This window comes from Macaca thibetana, chromosome 6 (assembly GCF_024542745.1).
Source record: "Macaca thibetana thibetana isolate TM-01 chromosome 6, ASM2454274v1, whole genome shotgun sequence".
Taxonomy (NCBI): Eukaryota; Metazoa; Chordata; class Mammalia; order Primates; family Cercopithecidae; genus Macaca; species Macaca thibetana.
The window spans coordinates 97274069-97292975 of NC_065583.1; the positions used below are offsets into that span (position 1 = coordinate 97274069).

Below are 18907 nucleotides of genomic sequence, written 5' to 3' on the forward strand. Positions count from 1 at the left end.
ATACAGAGACTGAATACCACTAAGTTGTCATGTTGTGTGACCCAATGCAGTGAGACTATTGATAGAATAGAGGCAATGGATTTTTTTAATGTATTCAAGTTCCTAAAAAGCTGTCCCTTTCTGTGCTTAATGTCTCCTTTTCAGCAAGTCACATTTTACTTGGTAGCCCAGAGAGATAACAAAACCCCTCTTCCTAAATATTTATCTGATCTACTTAGTGTAAAAGCCTGTATTCTAAATGGAATTCTATTACGGCATCGGTAACTCCTGAAGAAAGGGCACTTTGAGTTTCTCCTTCCAATTAGGTTGTTCTCTATAAAGATGCAAATTGGAGTGTTAACAGCAATAACCTGACACCTGTTGAAAACCAACAAGGTGGCAAAACACCCATAATTTCTGACTTCCACTGAGTTAATTGCTCAGTTGTCTTTCCTTGTCAAGAACTCCCATACATTAAGGAAATGCATTGGCCTTATAGCCATTAAATCTGAATAACAGATTCCACGTTTGTTAAAAGAATTAAAGAGCTCATTTGTTCTCATGTTTATCAGTAAACTTGTCTACAGAGGGGTGCCTTATCAAAGTGATTTATGTTTTTGCTCCCTAAGACTGTTGTGGCTGTGAATAAAAAGATTTACTTCATGGAACTTTAGAGATACTTTGGAATTAGAACATATATCAACTCTTTTATAAACCGTTGTCTTCATGTGAAAACTTTGTTGTAAAAGGTGTGTATGAAATCATTCACTTTTTACAAAATTTCATCAAGATCTAAACTTGAAGTTATTTATTTTTATATTTTATTTTATTTTAAGTTCTAGGGTACATGTGCACAATGTGCAGGGTTGTTACATAGGTATACATGTGCCATGTTGGTGTGCTGCACCCATTAACTCATCATTTATATGAGGTATTTCTCCTAATGCTATCCCTCACCCCTCCCCTCACCCCGTGATAGGCCCTGGTATGTGATGTTCCCCTTCCTGTGTCCAAGTGTTCTCATTGTTCAATTCTCACCTATGAGTGAGAACACGTGCTGTTTGATCTTTTGTCCTTGTGATAGTTTGCTGACAATGATGGTTTCCAGCTGCATCCATGACCCTACAAAGGACATGAACTCATCCTTTTTTATGGCTGCATAGTATTCCACGGTGTATATGTGCCACATTTTCTTAATCCAGTCTGTCATTGATGGATATTTGGGTTGGTTTCAAGTCTTTGCTATTGTGAATAGTGCCACAATAAACATGTGTGCATGTTTCTTTATAGCAGCATGATTTATAATCCTTTGGGTATATACCCAGTAATGGGATGACTGGGTCAAATGGTATTTCTAATTCTAGATCCTTGAGGAATCACCACACTGTCTTCCACAATGGTCGAACTAGTTTACAGTCCTACCAACAGTGTAAAAGTGTTCCTGTTTCTCTACATCCTCTCCAGCACCTGTTGTTTCCTGACATTTAAATTATTGCCATTCTAACTGGTGTGAGATGAAATCTCATTGTGGTTTTGATTTGCATTTCTCTGATGGCCAGTGATGATGAGCATTTTTTCATGTGTCTGTTGGCTGCATAAATGTCTTCTTTTGAGAAGCGTCTGTTCATATTGTTCACCCACTTTTTGATGGGTTTTTTTTTTTTTTTCTTGTAAATTTGTTTGAGTTCCTTGTAGATTCTGGATATTAGCCCTTTGTCAGATGAGTAGATTGCAAAAATTTTCTCCCAATCTGTAGGTTGCCTGTTCACGCTGTAGGTAGTTTCTTTTGCTGTACAGAAGCTCTTTAGTTTAATTAGATCCTGTTTGTCACTTTTGGCTTTTTTGCCATTGCTTTTGGTGTTTGAGACATGAAGTCCTTGCCCATGCATATGTCCTGAATGGTATTGCTTAGGTTTTCTTCTAGAGTTTTTATGATTTTATGTCTAACATTTAAGTCTTTAATCCATCTTGAATTAATTTTTGTGTAAGGTGTAAGGAAGGGATCCAGTTTCAGCTTTCTACATATGGCTAGCCAATTTTCCCAGCACCATTTATGAAATAGGGAATCCTTTCCCCATTTCTTGTTTTTCTCAGGTTTGTCAAATATCACATGGTTGTAGATGTGTAGTATTATTTCTGAGGACTCTGTTCTGTTCCATTGGTCTATATCTCTGTTTTGGTACCGGTTCCCAAGCACTCCTCAGCCAATGTAAAAGAACAAAAATTATAACTGTCTCTCAGACCACAGTGCAGTCAAACTAGAACTCAGGATTAAGAAACTCACTGAAATCCACTCAACTGCATGGAAAGTGAACAACCTGCTCCTGCATGACTACTGGGTACATAACCAAGTGAAGGCAGAAAGAAACCAATGAGAACAAAGACACAATGTATCAGAGTCTCTGAGACACATTTAAAGCAGTACCTAGAGGGAAATTTATAGCACTAACTGTCCACAAGAGAAAGCAGGAAAGATCTAAAATTGAGACCCTAACATCACAATTAAAAGAACTAGAGAAGCAAGAGCAAACACTTTCAAACGTTAGCAGAAGACAAGAAATAACTAAGATCAAGCAGAACTGAAGGAGATAGAGGCAAAAAAAAACCCTTCAAAAAATCAGTGAATCCAGGAGCTGTTTGTTTTTGAAAAGATCAACACAATTGATAGACCGCTAGCAAGACTAATAAAGAAAAGAGAGAAGAATCAAATAGACACAATAAAAAATTATAAGGGGCTATCACCACCAATCCCACAGAAATACAAGCTACCCTCAAAGAATACTATAACCACCTCTACACAAATAAACTAGAAAATCTAGAAGAAATGGATAAATTCCTGGACACATACACCCTCCCAAGACTAAACCAGGAAGAAGTTGAATCCCTGAATACACCAATAACAGGTTCTGAAATTGAGGTAATAATTAATAGCCTACCAACCAAAAAAAGTCCAGGACCAGACAGATTCACAGCTGAATTCTACCAGAGGCACAAGGAGGAGCTGGTGCCATTCCTTCTGAAACTATTCCAATCAATAGAAAAAGAGGGAATCCTCCCTAACTCATTTTATGAGGCCAGCATCATCCTGATACCAAACTCTGGAAGAGACACAACCAAAAAAGAGAATTTTAGACCAATATCCCTGATGAACATCGATGCAAAAATCCTCAATAAAATACTAGCAAACCGAATCCAGCAGCACCTCAAAAAGCTTATCCACCATGATCAAGTGGGCTTCATCCCTGGGATGCAAGGCTGGTTCAACATACGCAAATCAATAAATGTAATCCAGCATATAAACAGAACCAAAGACAAAAACCATATGATTATCTCAATAGATGCAGAAAAGGCCTTTGACAAAATTCAATGACACTTCATGCTAAAAACTCTCAATAAATTCAGTATTGGTGGAACATATCTCAAAATAATAAGAGCTATTTATGACCAACCCACAGCCAATATCATACTGAATGGGCAAAAACTGGAAGTATTCCCTTTGAAAACTGGCACAAGACAGGAATGCCCTCTCTCACCACTCCTATTCAACATAGTGTTGGAAGTTCTGGCCAGGACAATCAGGCAGGAGAAAGAAATAAAGTGTATTCAATTAGGAAAAGGGGAAGTCAAATTGTCCCTGTTTGCAGATGACATGACTGTATATCTAGAGAACCCCATTGTCTCAGCCCAAAATCTCCTTAAGCTGATAAGCAACTTCAGCAAAGTCTCAGGATACAAAATCAATGTGCAAAAATCACAAGCATTCTTATATACCAATAACAGACAGAGAGCCAAATCATGAGTGAAATCCCATTTACAATTGCTTCAAAGAGAATAAAATACCTAGGAATCCAACTCACAAAGGATGTGAAGGACCTTTTCAAGGAGAACTACAAACCACTGCTCAACGAAATAAAAAAGGACACAAACAAATGGAAGAACATTCCATGCTCATGAATAGGAAGAATCAATATCATGAAAATGGCCATACTGCCCAGGGTAATTTGTAGATTCAATGCCATCCCCATCAAGCTACCAATGACTTTCTTCATAGAACTGGAAAAAACTACTTTAAAATTCACATGGAACCAAAAAAGAGCCCGCGTTGCCAAGAAAATCCTAAGCCAAAAGAACAAAGCTGGAGGTATCACGCTACCTGACTTCAATCTATACTACAAGGGTACGGTAACTAAACCTGACTTTTAAAATATGACTTCTATTCAAAATTTAACTAGCTGTTTATTGACTATTTTCAGTTGAAAGATTACCACTTTCAATTTTGATGATGTCTCTGTGTTTGCCAACCACCAAATAGATAAGCATACACAGTCAAGTTTGGTGACATGGTTTACAATGTTATGCAATCAGGGGACTTAAAACATCCTGGCAATAAATAGTTGGGGCTACAGTATAAGGTAAATTTTCTCAACAGGAAAACATACTCGTTTGGCTTTTACGTGCTGTAATTTGAAACTAAGACATTTTACTGCTGTGTTAAATTATGACTTTTTAAACAAGATATAATTAAAGCATGAAATTAGGCTTTGCATTTTTTTTTCTCTAATTTTAACATTACATACCTTTCTGCCTGAAAAATTGATATAACAGTTTAGTGATTAGCAAAATGTTCTGTTCTTCTTTTAGGTGACTTTGCTTATTAAGTGATCAAGTTAACCAATTTGTGTTTGACTTGTTTTTCTTGGAGGTTATTTTTATATGTGACTGACCAGATTTATGCTTAGAAAAATAAGAATTCACAATCTGAGATCTAAATGAGAAGATTCTATGTAATGTCTACAGCTGGACAAGGCACTGAATTTCATCTTTTTTGTAGCACTTGATTGTTTTTATAAAGTCGGTGTGAGTTTGTGTTCTTGACAGAGATTGATGGACTAACTGTTGCCATCATGATGTGCTACATTATTTATATACGGCAGCCAAATTCAATCTTTTAGTTTGTCCTCTGCTGTCAACTGAAGCACTGCAATCTTCTCTGAAAGAACAATTTTCTGGGTTTGTAATTGTTGCATAATTATAAAAATGTATATTCTAAAAGCATAAGGTTCAGTAAGCTATATTGTGCATTTTTCAACAAACATAAAGTGGTCAGGTGTCACTCCTTTGCTATCGACCCTCACTACACCTATCTGGTAAAAACCACAAGCCTGGATCCATCATCTGCTGTGTGCCTGCACTATCTCAGCTGTACACAATGGGGTACATATTGACATCAATTCTTGTTTGGTCCTTCAGTACTTTTCCTCCATCATTTTTCTATGTTTTCCCAAACAACAGCCTTCTATTTACTGCAGGCGCATTTTACCTTCTATCCTTCTCAAACTTCTGATCCTATCACATTCTCAGCAGCCTACTACACAGAAAACTTCAAATGGGAACTCCTTCAATTTGTTTGTTTGTTTGGAGACATAGTCTGGCTCTACCGCCCTGACTGGAGTGCAGATGCACAATCTCGGCTCACTGCAACCTCCACCTCTTGGATTCAAGGGATTCTCATGCCTCAGCCTTCCGAGTAGCTGGGACTGTGGGTGCACAGCACCACGCCTGGCTAATTTTTGCATTCTTAGTATGCCTCTAACCCAACAGGGTTTCACCATATTGCCAAGGCTGGTCTCGAACCCCTGGTTTCAAATGATCTGCCTACCTCACCTTCCCAATGTGCTAGGATTACAGGCATGAGCCATCATTCCTGGCCAAAACTCCTTCAATTTGTGTCATCCAGGCTCAAACTTCCTGGTACATCTTCCTCTTTGAGTCAAAGCTGAACCCTTCCACATGTACTCCGAGGCTCATTCATCTTATTTTTACACATGTCCTCACCCGTCTGATTATTCCTTCTCTCCTGTTATCTTTAACCTCTTCTTTCTAGTAGTTACTTCTATCAGCATGTACATCATCAGGTTTCTGATGTTTTAAATATATTTCCAAAATGTGTCCCACTGGATTTCTATAGGTATTTGACTAACATTTATTGAGCGCTTTCTATGGCAGGAACTTCACTAAACTTGTAACCTGCATTATAACATTTAATCTTTACCCACTACCATTTTTTGAAAAAGCAAACAATGATTTAGAGACACAGAATAATTAGAGAGTAGCAGAGTAGGATGCCAACTCTGCCCCCCTGATTTTCTTAAATCACGGTGGTATATCCCACATAATACACTGCCATGCTTTCATCTAACTCTTGAAAGAATTGCATCATTACTTCTAATACCCCTATCCCTTTGATTCTTTAACCTAATGCAGGCTGGCACTGATGCCTACCACTCCTGTGGATGTGCCTTCATCTAGGTCATCAAGGAACATCACCTTTTCTAAAGCAAGACAATACTTCTTAGCCCTTAGCTAAACTGAACCCACAGAACTATGCAACGCTGGTGCTCACTCTGGTCTCTAATTGAAGGTCACTTGCTCTCAGAAGGCTTCTTGACTCACAGTTCTGAGTTTGGTGTCCCTCTCTAATGCTTTCTTGGACTTAACAAGCAGTGGTAACTACTTATCAACTTATTTGTGTCTTTTTGTGAGAGTCTTTGAGAACACGAATTTGTCTATCATGGACCCTGTAATATGTGCAGCAGTTATGACTTTTAGTGGCATATAGATGGGCTTCAGTTAATATTCAGTAAATAATAACTAATGACTGGATGGATATTCTCCATAGGTAGAAATCATATAGTCAAAAATGCTTGGGACCAGGGGCGCAGTGGCTCACGCCTGTAATCCTAGCACTTTAGGAGGCCAAGACGGGCAGATTGTCTGAGCTCAGGGGTTCAAGACCAGGCTGTACAACACAGTGAAACCCCATATCTACTAAACTACAAAAGATTAGCTGGGCATAAAGGCACATTCCTGAAAACCCAGCTAGTTAGGAGGCTGAGGCATGAGAATGGCCTGACTTGGGAGGTGGAGGTTGCAGTGAGCCGAGATCATGCTACTGCACTCTAGCTTGGGTGAAAGAGACTTCATCTAAAAAAAAAAAAAAAAAAAAAAAAAAAAAAAAAAAAATCCCAAAAAACAATCAAACTTGAGAAATGTAGTTTATGGTTGAATTTCCTGGTTATTTACAAAATTTTCCCTACTTATTTTGTAAGGAATACACATTCGTAGGGAATGCATGTTAATATTAAATAGTAGCTATTCTATTCTCCCTAACATAGTGAGTGCCCTTATTTATGATTTGCCGATTGTAGCTTCCTGCAAATGATTTTTTTCTTAACTCAGTGAATTAACAAAGAAACGTGGTCACATAAATACCTTCCTCATTTGCCTTTCTCCCGATCAAAGGCAGGAAAATACAAACTAACTTCCAAACTTTCTCTTTAATTCCTTTCTTTTCTTCTTTGGTTTCTCCTATTCCTTTGTCCTTTTTCTTGAATAAATTGAGATATTCAAATTAGCTTTAAGGAAATGTGGAGGGCTGGGAACCACCCCCAGAGATTCTGATTTCACTGGACTGGGCATAAGATATTTGAAAAGCCTCTCCCTATCCTGTGATTTTAATATGCAGTAAAGTCTGAGAACCACTGTATTAGATCATTTCGAATGCCCCTTTCAATTCTAGAAACTGTGGGTTCTGTTATTTTAAGGGACTCTCCAGAGTGTTTTAAACTAAAAAAATATGTGAAAAGATTTTGTTTTTCAAAATGTTAGAGCCCAAAACATTTTTGTCTTTATATCCAGTATAGACCTTGATTGAAGCCTTATGTCATCAGCTGTGAAATTCAAATACTCAACACTGAACAGAAGATTTTCTCCTTATTTTGTTCAGTCCAATATGCCCTTAGCATTTGAAAACCTAACTAAAAAGAAAAATATCTTAAAAATAGTGAGGCAAACCACTGAATAACATCTAAGAGATGCCCTGCTTTAAATTAGCATTAATGTGGTTTTGAGTGAGTCTAAGTCTAAGAGGTTTCTTTGTTCATTTACTTGACTTGTGTCCTCCGTGGTTATTTTTGGACTCTGTGAACACTGAGGTGGAGATGGATGGTCTTTTACTGCAAGGATGCCTAATGATTTATCAATAAAATGGCAGATTCTATCAATGAAGATACAATTATTCCTATTGACATTTGTATCTTATTTCCCTCTCTACACTTCCAAATTGCAAGGTGGTCTGCAATAATAACTAGAATTTATTTTAAAAGTACATATGAAGGTAAGAATCAGATTGCACCTTCTTAACACATTTATTTGAAATTAAAATTTGCCACACTCATAAGCTTTAATTGTGAGAGAAGGCTTTAAATTAAAACCTATGCATCAAACTCATTAGAATGTTCAAGAAGTGAAATATCAATATTCAACACAAATTGTCTCTAAAGAGGCACAAAAGTAAATTGTGAGGCTATTGTTGATTTTTAAAAATGACATTTATTTAGTTCCACACAATTTCATAGGCAGTAAGTCATAAGGGTGCTAACATTTTCTGTGAGTTTTACCAATTTGAGTATGCAAATGCTCATGAACTTTATCTAATTTTAACTAGAATTATTACTCGTGCACTAGAGTTGGCTCATTTTGTCAAATGTTCTGTTTATATATTGGTTCAAAACTCTGATTTCTACAATAGGAGGCAAAACCTTTATTTTCTTTCAGTTTTTAAGTGAAATGATAGTACAGTTCAATGGGAAAGCAATAGATTGAAGATGAGGTTGTAACGCACAGAGCTGCATTGTCACAGATGCAAAATATGAATTTAAATGGTGTCTGCATTTTACCTTTTCACATGTAAGTATGTATCGCAATGTCCTTCACATTTAGTTTGTTGAGATATTGAAGAAATTAAATAATGTCTTGTGTTAGTGAGGTAACATTCTATAGTGATATATTACTACTTTTTTGCTTTTACTTCTATATCTGTACACAAATTTGTTTACAGAAATGGAGAGAGGGCAGGGATGATGGTGCAGACATATTCTAGGTGGCTGCCAGCACTTTGAAAAGAGCAGAAAAAAAATGGAGAAGCAGGCATTCATCTTAATAAATTATTAGGATATTTATATAACTGTCAATACATAAATACATTAACAGTACTATGTAAATACATTAATATGTAAGAAAGATTTCAACATATAAATTCATAAGTACATTAGCCAGTAAATATTAATACAATAGCATATGTTCAGTAGATGTTTACTGCATATAAAGAATAAGCTTAGTAGAATTGCCCTTGATTACCAGGAACACAGAGGATCAAATGTTGGGCTTTAAATTATCAATCAGTTTCTATTAAAAATGTGTGGGTGGCAATAAACATTTATTGAGAGTTTTTCCCCTGTCTTCCTTTCTGTTCCTGAAATCATCTCTGTCTTACCTGTCATGAGGGCTGACCACTTGCTGTTCCCTACGCCTAGAATGCTCTTCCTTAGACTTTAACATCACGGACTCTAGTTTATCCTTGAATGTGCAGTTCATGTGAAGGCCTTGCTTCACTGTCATAAATAACCAGTTTTATTTGTTGTTTTTCTCATCAGCCTGTTTCTCCCTCCTCTCATGGCTTTTATTACAGTGAGTGCTACCTTATTTATTTGTGGCATATGAATATGTGATAAATGATTCAGTAATTATCTGATATATCTACTGGAGACAAACACTAACATATAAAGAATCCTGAACACATAAACTATCCAAGAGTTTAATTATCCGTGAACAAAATCAGCTGTCCTTTCTACCTGATTCTCAGTAGTACCATTATAGAATTTTCTTCTTTGTATGGCATGAGAAGTTGTATAATTATACACTAAGCTCACAGAAAATGCACGAGCACAATCATAAAGGTACCTATTTTAGGCTTTTAGGGTTTTTTTTAACCATTGTCTTCTGCAGTACCAAATAGTATTTTATAGGTGCTCACACACTTTGCTGTTAAGGCTAAAAGGTCATGGATTGCAAATGGGTAATGAAGTAAAATAAGATAGTCCCTAAATCACCTTGAACATGAGGTGACAGGCAACAGGTAGGAGGTCAGTGAGAAGAATGAAGCCAACATTGATTTCATGCAGAATATGCAGTCCGATCAGAACTCTGGAGAGTGGGTGGAAAGAGCAGGCAAACAGTAAGTTAAATTTAGCCTGCAATGATTTCTTGCCCCTGGGAAAAATAATTGCTTTGTTCTATTGCCAAAAGGCAAATCGGCATCAGCTTAATTTGCCTGAATCTGCCATAAACTGCAGATGGAACCATAAAACATGGTTAGAATGAAACTAAACACATCTGTCCTAATCTAAAGCAGGTGAGGCCAGCCGGCCAAGAAACATCAAGGTATAATGCTACACACATTACAATATGCAGAAGTATATTTTAGGAGCATGCTGACAGTAGGATAAAGAACTATGAAATCTTATATTACCCTGTTTTCCTTTCCTTAGCCTAACCTCTTCTACTGGTCGTCATTGCAGTTTTAAAAGACTTTACCAGGCCGGGCGCAGTGGCTCACGCCTGTAATCTCAGCACTTTGGGAGGCCGAGGTGTGTGGATCACAAGGTCAGGAGATCGAGACCATCCTGGCTAACACGGTGAAACCCCATCTCTACTAAAAATACAAAAAATTAGCTGGGCGAGGTGGCAGGCGCCTGTAGTTCCAGCTACTCGAGAGGCTGAGGCAGGAGAATGGCGTGAACCCGAGAGGCGGAGCTTGCAGTGAGCCGAGATCGCGCCACTGCACGGAGCAAGACTCCATCTCAAAAAAAAAAAAAAAAAAAAAAAAAAGAAAACAAACAAACTCTACCAACATATCTACTGGGAAACAAACAGAAAAAATTGTTGATTTAAAGGCTGAGAACCTATTGCATTTTAGTCAGAATTTCTTACCTGAGGTGCTACTACCTTAGATAAACTGACATAACAGAGGATCAGAAGTCCGTACTGTGTATTTTAATTAGACGTGAAATTCTAGCCAAGAGAGAGTTTGTTTTCACTTATCAACCCACATCTGTACTAACCGCTGGGATTATGGCTGAATAGAGGAAATAGCCTGAGATATGATGGTTTTGACCTAAGTAACCATATAACTCATTCAAATCAGGACATATCTGAGGTGAGCGGGGATTGTGGGTACCCATGGAGGTGTACAACTCTAATCCTTCTTTAAGAAAGAATGTGCTGTCCAACTGCAAGTATGTAGTTAGCTGGCAGTCTCCTGCAGAACTTTCAGGACATACTTGAGCCTTAGACCCTCAATCTACCTGGATTGCCCTAGTGCCTGTCATTCCTGACCTAGGGGAAATCCTTGCAACAATAATCTTTGCTCTGGAGCTCCCTGTGTAATTGGCTAAGACTCTCTCAAATCTGCATTATAGACTGAGGCTCTCCGTGGTCAATCCTGCCCCGACCATCCGCACCCTCATGTCTTCCATTTATCTTTATTGGTGTCATACTTATGTCGCAAGTTGAAGCTTTTCCTTCTAGTTTCTGCTTCCTCCTCATTTTGTCATTCGCAGACGTTACTTCTCAATAAACTTGTTACACTCTTATCTTTATCTTAGCATCTCCTTGATCAGATGCCATCTGATAAAAGCATCACTAATGATTACGTAAAGAGAAACAGATTTTAAACAAAATCTATAGTAACCCTAATTATGTTTGTTGTTTATCCTCTACTTTGTCCAAGATCAAAACTTTGATTTTTGTTGCCACTGTCCACCCAACACAGTTACATGTGGGACCCTTATTAATTTCAGGAAGACTTTGACATGGTAGACCCCAGTTTAATAAACTGAACATTTATACCAGGGTACAATGGGCCAAGCATTAACTTCTTTCTTTTAACGAAGAATCTTATATCTTTTCCTCACTTACTTGTTGGTGTGCCTAAGGACCACTCCTGTCTTCATTTCTCTCTGCTCTCATCCCCTCCACTCCGTTCCCTTGCACTCCCTTAATACACTCAGTGAAAAGTTGTATTAACATTCATACCTAGCAACCCATGTTTAAGCAGAGACTCTTTAATTCTACATCTACTTATATACTAGCTTAATCGGACATTTTCATTTTAGATCTTCTGCAGACTTTTCAAATACGATAATACCTCTAAAACTAAATCCATTATATTTCCTTATAAAGGATGGCTACTCAATCATACAGGCAAGAGCTCTGGAAATCAACCAAAATTTCTTGATCAACCCCTGGATCAATTTGGTCAAATTGTCATCTTGATTCTACCTTGTACATATTTCTCCAATCTATTACCTCTTTTCTCCCTTTCAAAAGATAGTATGTTAATGAAGGAAATAAGATGAAAATTTTATAGTGTATTAGAAATGTGTTTCCATGAGCAAAAAAGAACAAAAATTATAAGGATAAGAGAGAAAAACATGTCAGCTAAACAACAGTTGGCATCGCTAAGATATAATGAGACTTGAACAAATAGTCCTCTCTCATTTTGACCACAGAAGCATGATATGACTGGCCCACACATGCCTGGTAGAAAATTGACTCGATTTAGCATTATCATCTAGAGAGGGCAGCACAAGTGCCATGAAAGATTTCTTAAGGCACCAGAAAGGATTCTTAAGGCACTCTACATAATGATGGGATAATCAAAGGGACCTCCTTTGGCCCTGGGTATATCAGGACTGTAGGCCTACCTCAGTTACGACCTGATGCAAGAACTTGGTTATAGGACAGAATGGGATCTGAAAGAAGGGTTTTTTTTTTTAGGTAAATATGTAAATATGAGACTGTGTGCTTACATTGATTACTCCACATAGGTGGATGGGTCTTAATTTGGGGGAACTTTTATTCTTGTTTCATTACCTGGTATTTATTAACTAGATTTGATATTAAATGATACCTACTTTGATTTCCCTGTCTGTAGCCACCTCTATGAAGGGTCAAGAGAATCTTCAACATTTTTTTTTGAGACTATTTCAAACAATAAATGCATTTCCCTTTTTCCCTCAGCCCGACCTCCTCCATCTGATTCAACACATTGCTGCCTTAGTGATTGTTCCAAAGCACAAATGTGGTGATATACTTTCCCGTATTTCAATTTCTTTTATAATTTTCCAGTGCTTAAAGATAAACTCCAAAATTGTTGGCACAGCATAAAAGACCTTGATTCAGATGGCCTTCTTACCTTTTGGACCTCATCATTTTGTATTTCTCATACATATTTATATCCTAGCTACAGTGATCTACCTGAACTTCCTGGAATGAAACATGATCTTTTACCTTTAAGTGTGTAAAGGTAATATTACACACTTAATATTAATGTTTGCCTGTAATAAGCATATGCTCTCTGTAATATTTGCCTGTAATATTAAGCATATGCTCTCTCCTCTTCATCACCTGATAGCACTGAATCTCCTTAAAAATCTCCACTGGTCCCACAGTTTGGATCATGTATACCAATTGCAGGTGTTACTACTGTGTTAGTATAATTGTGATTGTTACTGCATTTTTATCTCTCCCACTAAGCTCCATAGTCTGTTATTTAGTTTGGTAAATACCACACTTACCTCAGTGTCTACTATGCAGTAGGTACTCAAGGAATAGAAGGACAGATAGACAAATTGATAGACAAATGGAAGGATAGCTAGCTAGCTATATGTGTGGATGGATAAATGGATGGATGGATGGATGGATGGATGGATGGATGGATAGATAGATAGATAGATGATAGGTATATAAATGATAGCAAGTCTACTGAAATATCTTTATCAGTCATCAACCACCCCATTCAAAATGCTGCCAGGATTGTCTTCTTAATTTAGATCTGACCATGTCCAAACTTTAAAACACATGTTAAAAATGTTAAACACTCTCATTGATTCCTTATCTTAAAAATTACAATGCCACTTTTTAATACTCCCTGATCTAACATATTTATACTTTCTTAGCCATTCCAGATTAAATGCTCCATAGTCCAGCCACGCTAAATTCTTTGGTATTCCCCAAACATTCATTCATTCATTTTATGACTCTCTTTTCTAATATCTGCTCCAGTGCTTATGTACTGTTTTAGTCTATCATCTTAGTGTGGCTAATGACTTGGTTTATGTTTGACAGAAATCACAACCTGAATTTTCATTTTTCAAATATTTTTAAAGTGCTTCATCTGGAGAAGAGATTAAATAATTCTCATGTGAAAAACCTTACAGAGAATAACGTAACTAAGAAATATAATCTAGTAGGAAGTTGGTGCCCAGATGCTTTTTTGTTTTGAAAAATCCCATACTCATTGAGTCCAGGAGGTGGCACTTTCACCTACAAAGCTCCCTGTAAAACCGTATGCGTTTTTGTGCATCTGATTCAAATCCTCTGTGCAATAGAGCCACACCCATGATTCTGTCTGAAGTCTGCTTTTTCACTCCAGACTTAATCAGTGCTACTTTGAGTATGTCAGTCTTCTTAGGGACAATCCTTAAGGTCTCTGGAAGCCCTTTTATTTAGCTGAGAAGATCTTTCAGGCTCCGTCTGAATTATTTGAAATGTTTTCACACGGAGGTTTATAGCCACATCCTTGATTTGATATTTATGTTGGGCCATGTCTTTCTGGCATTCAATAATTTACCACTTTAAGAGGTGGGAGTTTAGAAACAATTGTGTTTTCTAACACAAGTCCTGGTCCTTGTATACTACTTCCCTTTACTTTTCAAAAGGACTGATTCTTTATTTAGCTCATCTCTTTATTGTAGCACCTTATCATATGCAGGCAGTAAGAGCCAACTGATGCTTTAATAGTCTGCCTGGAAATCTCCTTACTCATATGAAAAGTTAATCGCATACATATTCTACTTCCCCAGTTACCTCAGATGACAGCTTTATCAATTGTTACTCGCTACATAAAATGGGTAGCCATTTTTCTAGCTTTTCGTGGCCATGACTGCTTTTCCCGATACTGTCCGCCACCCATTGCCATAGCCAAGGCCACGCATTGTGGGGTTTCCATTATGTATGTCATACCTTATTTCTCTGTAGCAGTTTCTCTCTTATCTTTCAACATTTCTTTCACCCATCTCAAGCAAGCTAGCCTGAATTCATTCACATGGCGATCATAGCACTCCAAGAGAGGAAGTAGGTATCTTCAAGTGCTTTTCAAATCTCTGTTGTCTTCAAGTCTGTTAATGACCTACTAGCCAAAGCAAGTCACATGGACAAGCCCAGATTCTAGGGATCCAGAAATAAATCCTGTCCTTTAAAGAGTTAAAGAGTAAACTGTGTGGAACTAAAGAAGGTATTTATCAGAGTAATCAATGACACCAGTCTATTACAGATATTTAGGTTAGTATTTATTAACCAATTAGACAACATTCTCTTTACATATTATGAAGGAACTCCAAACTGAACCAATAGCTTTCAGAGGCAGTGTTTGAATTATGCAGTTCAATTTTTACCATGTTATATAATATATATATATATTTTTTGAGTACATGGTTTGAAATGAGTCTTGCAAATCTTATGTGTGAATCTTAATATTACCCTGATTTTTGACTTTGCCAAGGGAACATCCATAGCAAAGTAAACTAGTATGTTTCAATGCCTAAGAAGAAAAAAAAAAATGTCAATTTCTGTTTTTTTTAATGCCTTAGGTGATATTTGCGATCCCAATCCATGTGAAAATGGAGGTATCTGTTTGCCAGGATTGGCTGATGGTTCCTTTTCCTGTGAGTGTCCAGATGGCTTCACAGACCCCAACTGTTCTAGTGTTGTGGAGGTTGGTAAGTGCAAAATTTAAGCATTTCAGTAGTTATCTTTTTGTTTCCATGAATAACTGGCAGTTTGGCTGTGGTGCATTATGGAGATTAGGTGTAAAATTGCTGTATGTTGCTAATTAGTTTACTTTTGTGTAGGATTCTCAGTTTTATCATTTCCAGTTTATATTGAAATTATATTGTGTTCTTTAAGTTTTAAAATATTTTTAGTAATAACACTAAATTTAAAGACACTACAAATAATACATAAATATAACATTTCTCATATTTCTAATATTAATATAAATTTAACATTTTATTCTCAAATAAAATACATAACTCCAAAGTCAATTTATTCAAGTTAAATTATCACTGTAGGTAAAACAGGATGTTTTTAGGGACTTCTAATATCCATCAGCATTGTGTAGCTGTTCTAATCATTACTTTCCTTAGGTGATAAATGTATTTGATATTTCTAAGCATATAAAGAAGAGGATATTCCAGATGCAGTGCTCTTCAAAGTTTTCTCAAAAATTTGCTCTGCAAAAATTAATGTGTCATTGGTTATATTAGAATAGTTTTTTTAAAAGTCTCCAAAATATGTATACTTATGGATTTAGAGTAATTTCTGTAATTCCAGATAGTCCCCATTAAGGAAATAGCTATACTTTAAAATAATTTAACATCATGTAAACTTGTGCAGAGATTTTCTCTCTGACTAAAGAGAGAAATGATTTTCAAAGTTAACACCACAAGTAAGTTTGAAAAAAGTATATATTTTTCACATTAGTACCAAGAAGAGTACAAGATGGAATATATCTGTTCATCATAGGAAACCAAACATGTTTTGGATCAAATATTTGTCAACCAGCATAAACCTTAGAGAAACAGGACACTTCAATGTCTTTGGGGAAATAGTTTTGAAAAAGAAAAGTAATAGCGTCCAGGGATCAGCTTGAATTACCCATCATTGTACCCAGTGCACCTAACTTAATACCTTATGCATAGTAAAAAATCCAGCAACTATTGGTTGAATGAAAGAAAAAATAATTAAATAAAACCATTCATTTACCATCTTTGGCCATTAGTTACTGGATTGTAGTGTGTTTTATTTTTTAAATGAATTTTCCTTAATTTTATTTGCATTATGAATATATGTTATCCAAATAAGTTAATTATATTATTGCTGAAAAGTACTTTGTTCATTTAATTCATCTTCAAAGATAATTCTCTTTTAAGGCTTTTATTAACTCACTGATATTTTAGGAGGTTTGACACAGTGCCATTGAAATAAAACTGTTGTAACCACTTTGACCTGGGCTTCAAATATGTACATTTGAGTTTCAGAGTTTAATGTGAGAATCATATCCTCAGGAAAGTCTGTATATCTGAAGAAAATTAGAGTCATAAATACCCCTAGTAGGAATGTATGAATAGAATAAAATTTTAATGTTGTATTTTAAGCCCAACAACCCCCAATTGGCAGTGCCTTCGATTTGTATAATAGTATGTAATATTTTTGGCACCATTAGAAAGATCCAAATCTGGAATCAGAGAAACAAATGTAGGTAAATGATTAAGAAATCAGTATCTTAGAAGAATTTTTTTTTTTTTTTTTTTTTTTTTTTTTTTGAGATGGAGTCTCACTCTGTCACCCAAGCTGGAGTGCATGGCGCAATCTCAGCTCACTGTAAGCTCTGTCCCCTGAGTTCAAGCCATTCTCCTGCCTCAGCCTCCTGAGTACCTGGGGCCATAGGTGCCCACCACCACGCGTGGCTAATTTCTGTCTGTATTTTTTGTACAGACGGGGTTTCACCACATTAGCCAGGATTATCTTGATTTCCTGACCTTGTGATCTACCTGCCTCAGCCTCCAAAAGTGCTCGTGTTACAGGCATGAACCACCATGCCTGGCCAGCAGAATTTTAAAGTAAATACTTGTATACTTTTGGGCTATACTTTTAGATATTAATTGAACATTCACCATTTTGTCCGAACATTGATACTATGGGCAGCAATACTTTAAAAACTAAGCACGCTGCCATATTCCACCTAGTTTAGTGTGACTTTGGGAAATCAAATGCTTATAGAATTAAATTAAAACTCAGATTCATTACTATGTATTAGTATACATCTCTGATATTCAGAAATTGGATAGTTATACTGTATTATTTTAAGCTATATTTTTTAATTGTATGTTTCTCACAACCCTATTATTCTCTGAGCTGTATTTAGGAGGTCTTGGAAGAAATATATTTAGTTTGTATTTGCTTGATCATTTAGTATAGGATATTAGTTACACCAATTCTATTTTCATGTACTGGTGTTCCAACATTAAAATACTAGGAAACAACTTTCCTAAAGTTGAACACTTTAAGTGTTCACAGTTTCTGAAGTACAACTTTCCTATATTGTGAAATAATTTTTATAAAAGATCAGAAAATAATGAGAAATCAAGCACAATTTTCAATTTAGGCACCTATTTATGACAGAAACATTACCCTGCTTGCCTTTCTACTGCTTTTTCTCACCTTCATACTTTCTCGCATATGAAAGGTGTACTAAATATTGATTGAATAGTAATACTTGGTAATAATGCCTTTAATATCTAGCTTACCTTGGGGCTTTTCATAGTTTTAAAACTAATTATTGGGATCAAGTAGTTCAATCATTAGATTACTAAAGACCATCCTGCGTTTTTGTTTAGAAAAAAAATAAAAGGCCAGGTGCGGTGGCTCACACCGGTAATCCCAGCACTTTGGAAGGCCGAGGCAGGTGGATCACGAGCTCAGGAGTTTGAGACCAGCCTGGCCAACATAGTGAAACCCTGTCTCTACCAAATATACAAAAATTAACTGGGCGTGATGACAGGTTCTGTAGTCCTAGCTACTAGGGAGGCTGAGGCAGGAGACTCACTTGAACCCAGGAGGTGGAGGTTGCAGTGAGCTGAGACTGTGCCACTGCATTCCAGCCTAGGCGACAGAGAGAGACTCCATCTCAAATAAATAAATAAAAATAAAAATAAACGGCTTGTCCAAGGCTTTTTTGTTATTGTTCTTCTGTTGTTATCTAACACCAATGCAGGAAAGAGTGTATTAGAATTTAAAAAACAAACAAAAAACACATGTGGGTATTTTGAGGTAATATCTTAAAAGGCAAAAAACATTTGAGCTGTCACTAGTCTGTATTTTTCCTTACATATTAGTTCCCACAAAGATAGAGATGTTTCTAAGGTTTCTTTTATCCATTTCGGACCATATGAATTTTGAGCCATAC

The 18907-nt window shown here is 36.5% G+C and overlaps 1 protein-coding gene across 1 annotated transcript in view; it reads left to right on the forward strand.

Annotated features, from left to right (window-relative positions):
- The window catches only part of EDIL3 (EGF like repeats and discoidin domains 3), a 456634-nt gene that overhangs the window by 123376 nt on the left and 314351 nt on the right, over window positions 1-18907 (forward strand). The window contains exon 2 of the mRNA XM_050795163.1: window positions 15531-15659. Coding sequence (XP_050651120.1) covers window positions 15531-15659 — 129 coding nt within the window. The remainder of the gene's footprint in view (window positions 1-15530; window positions 15660-18907) is intronic.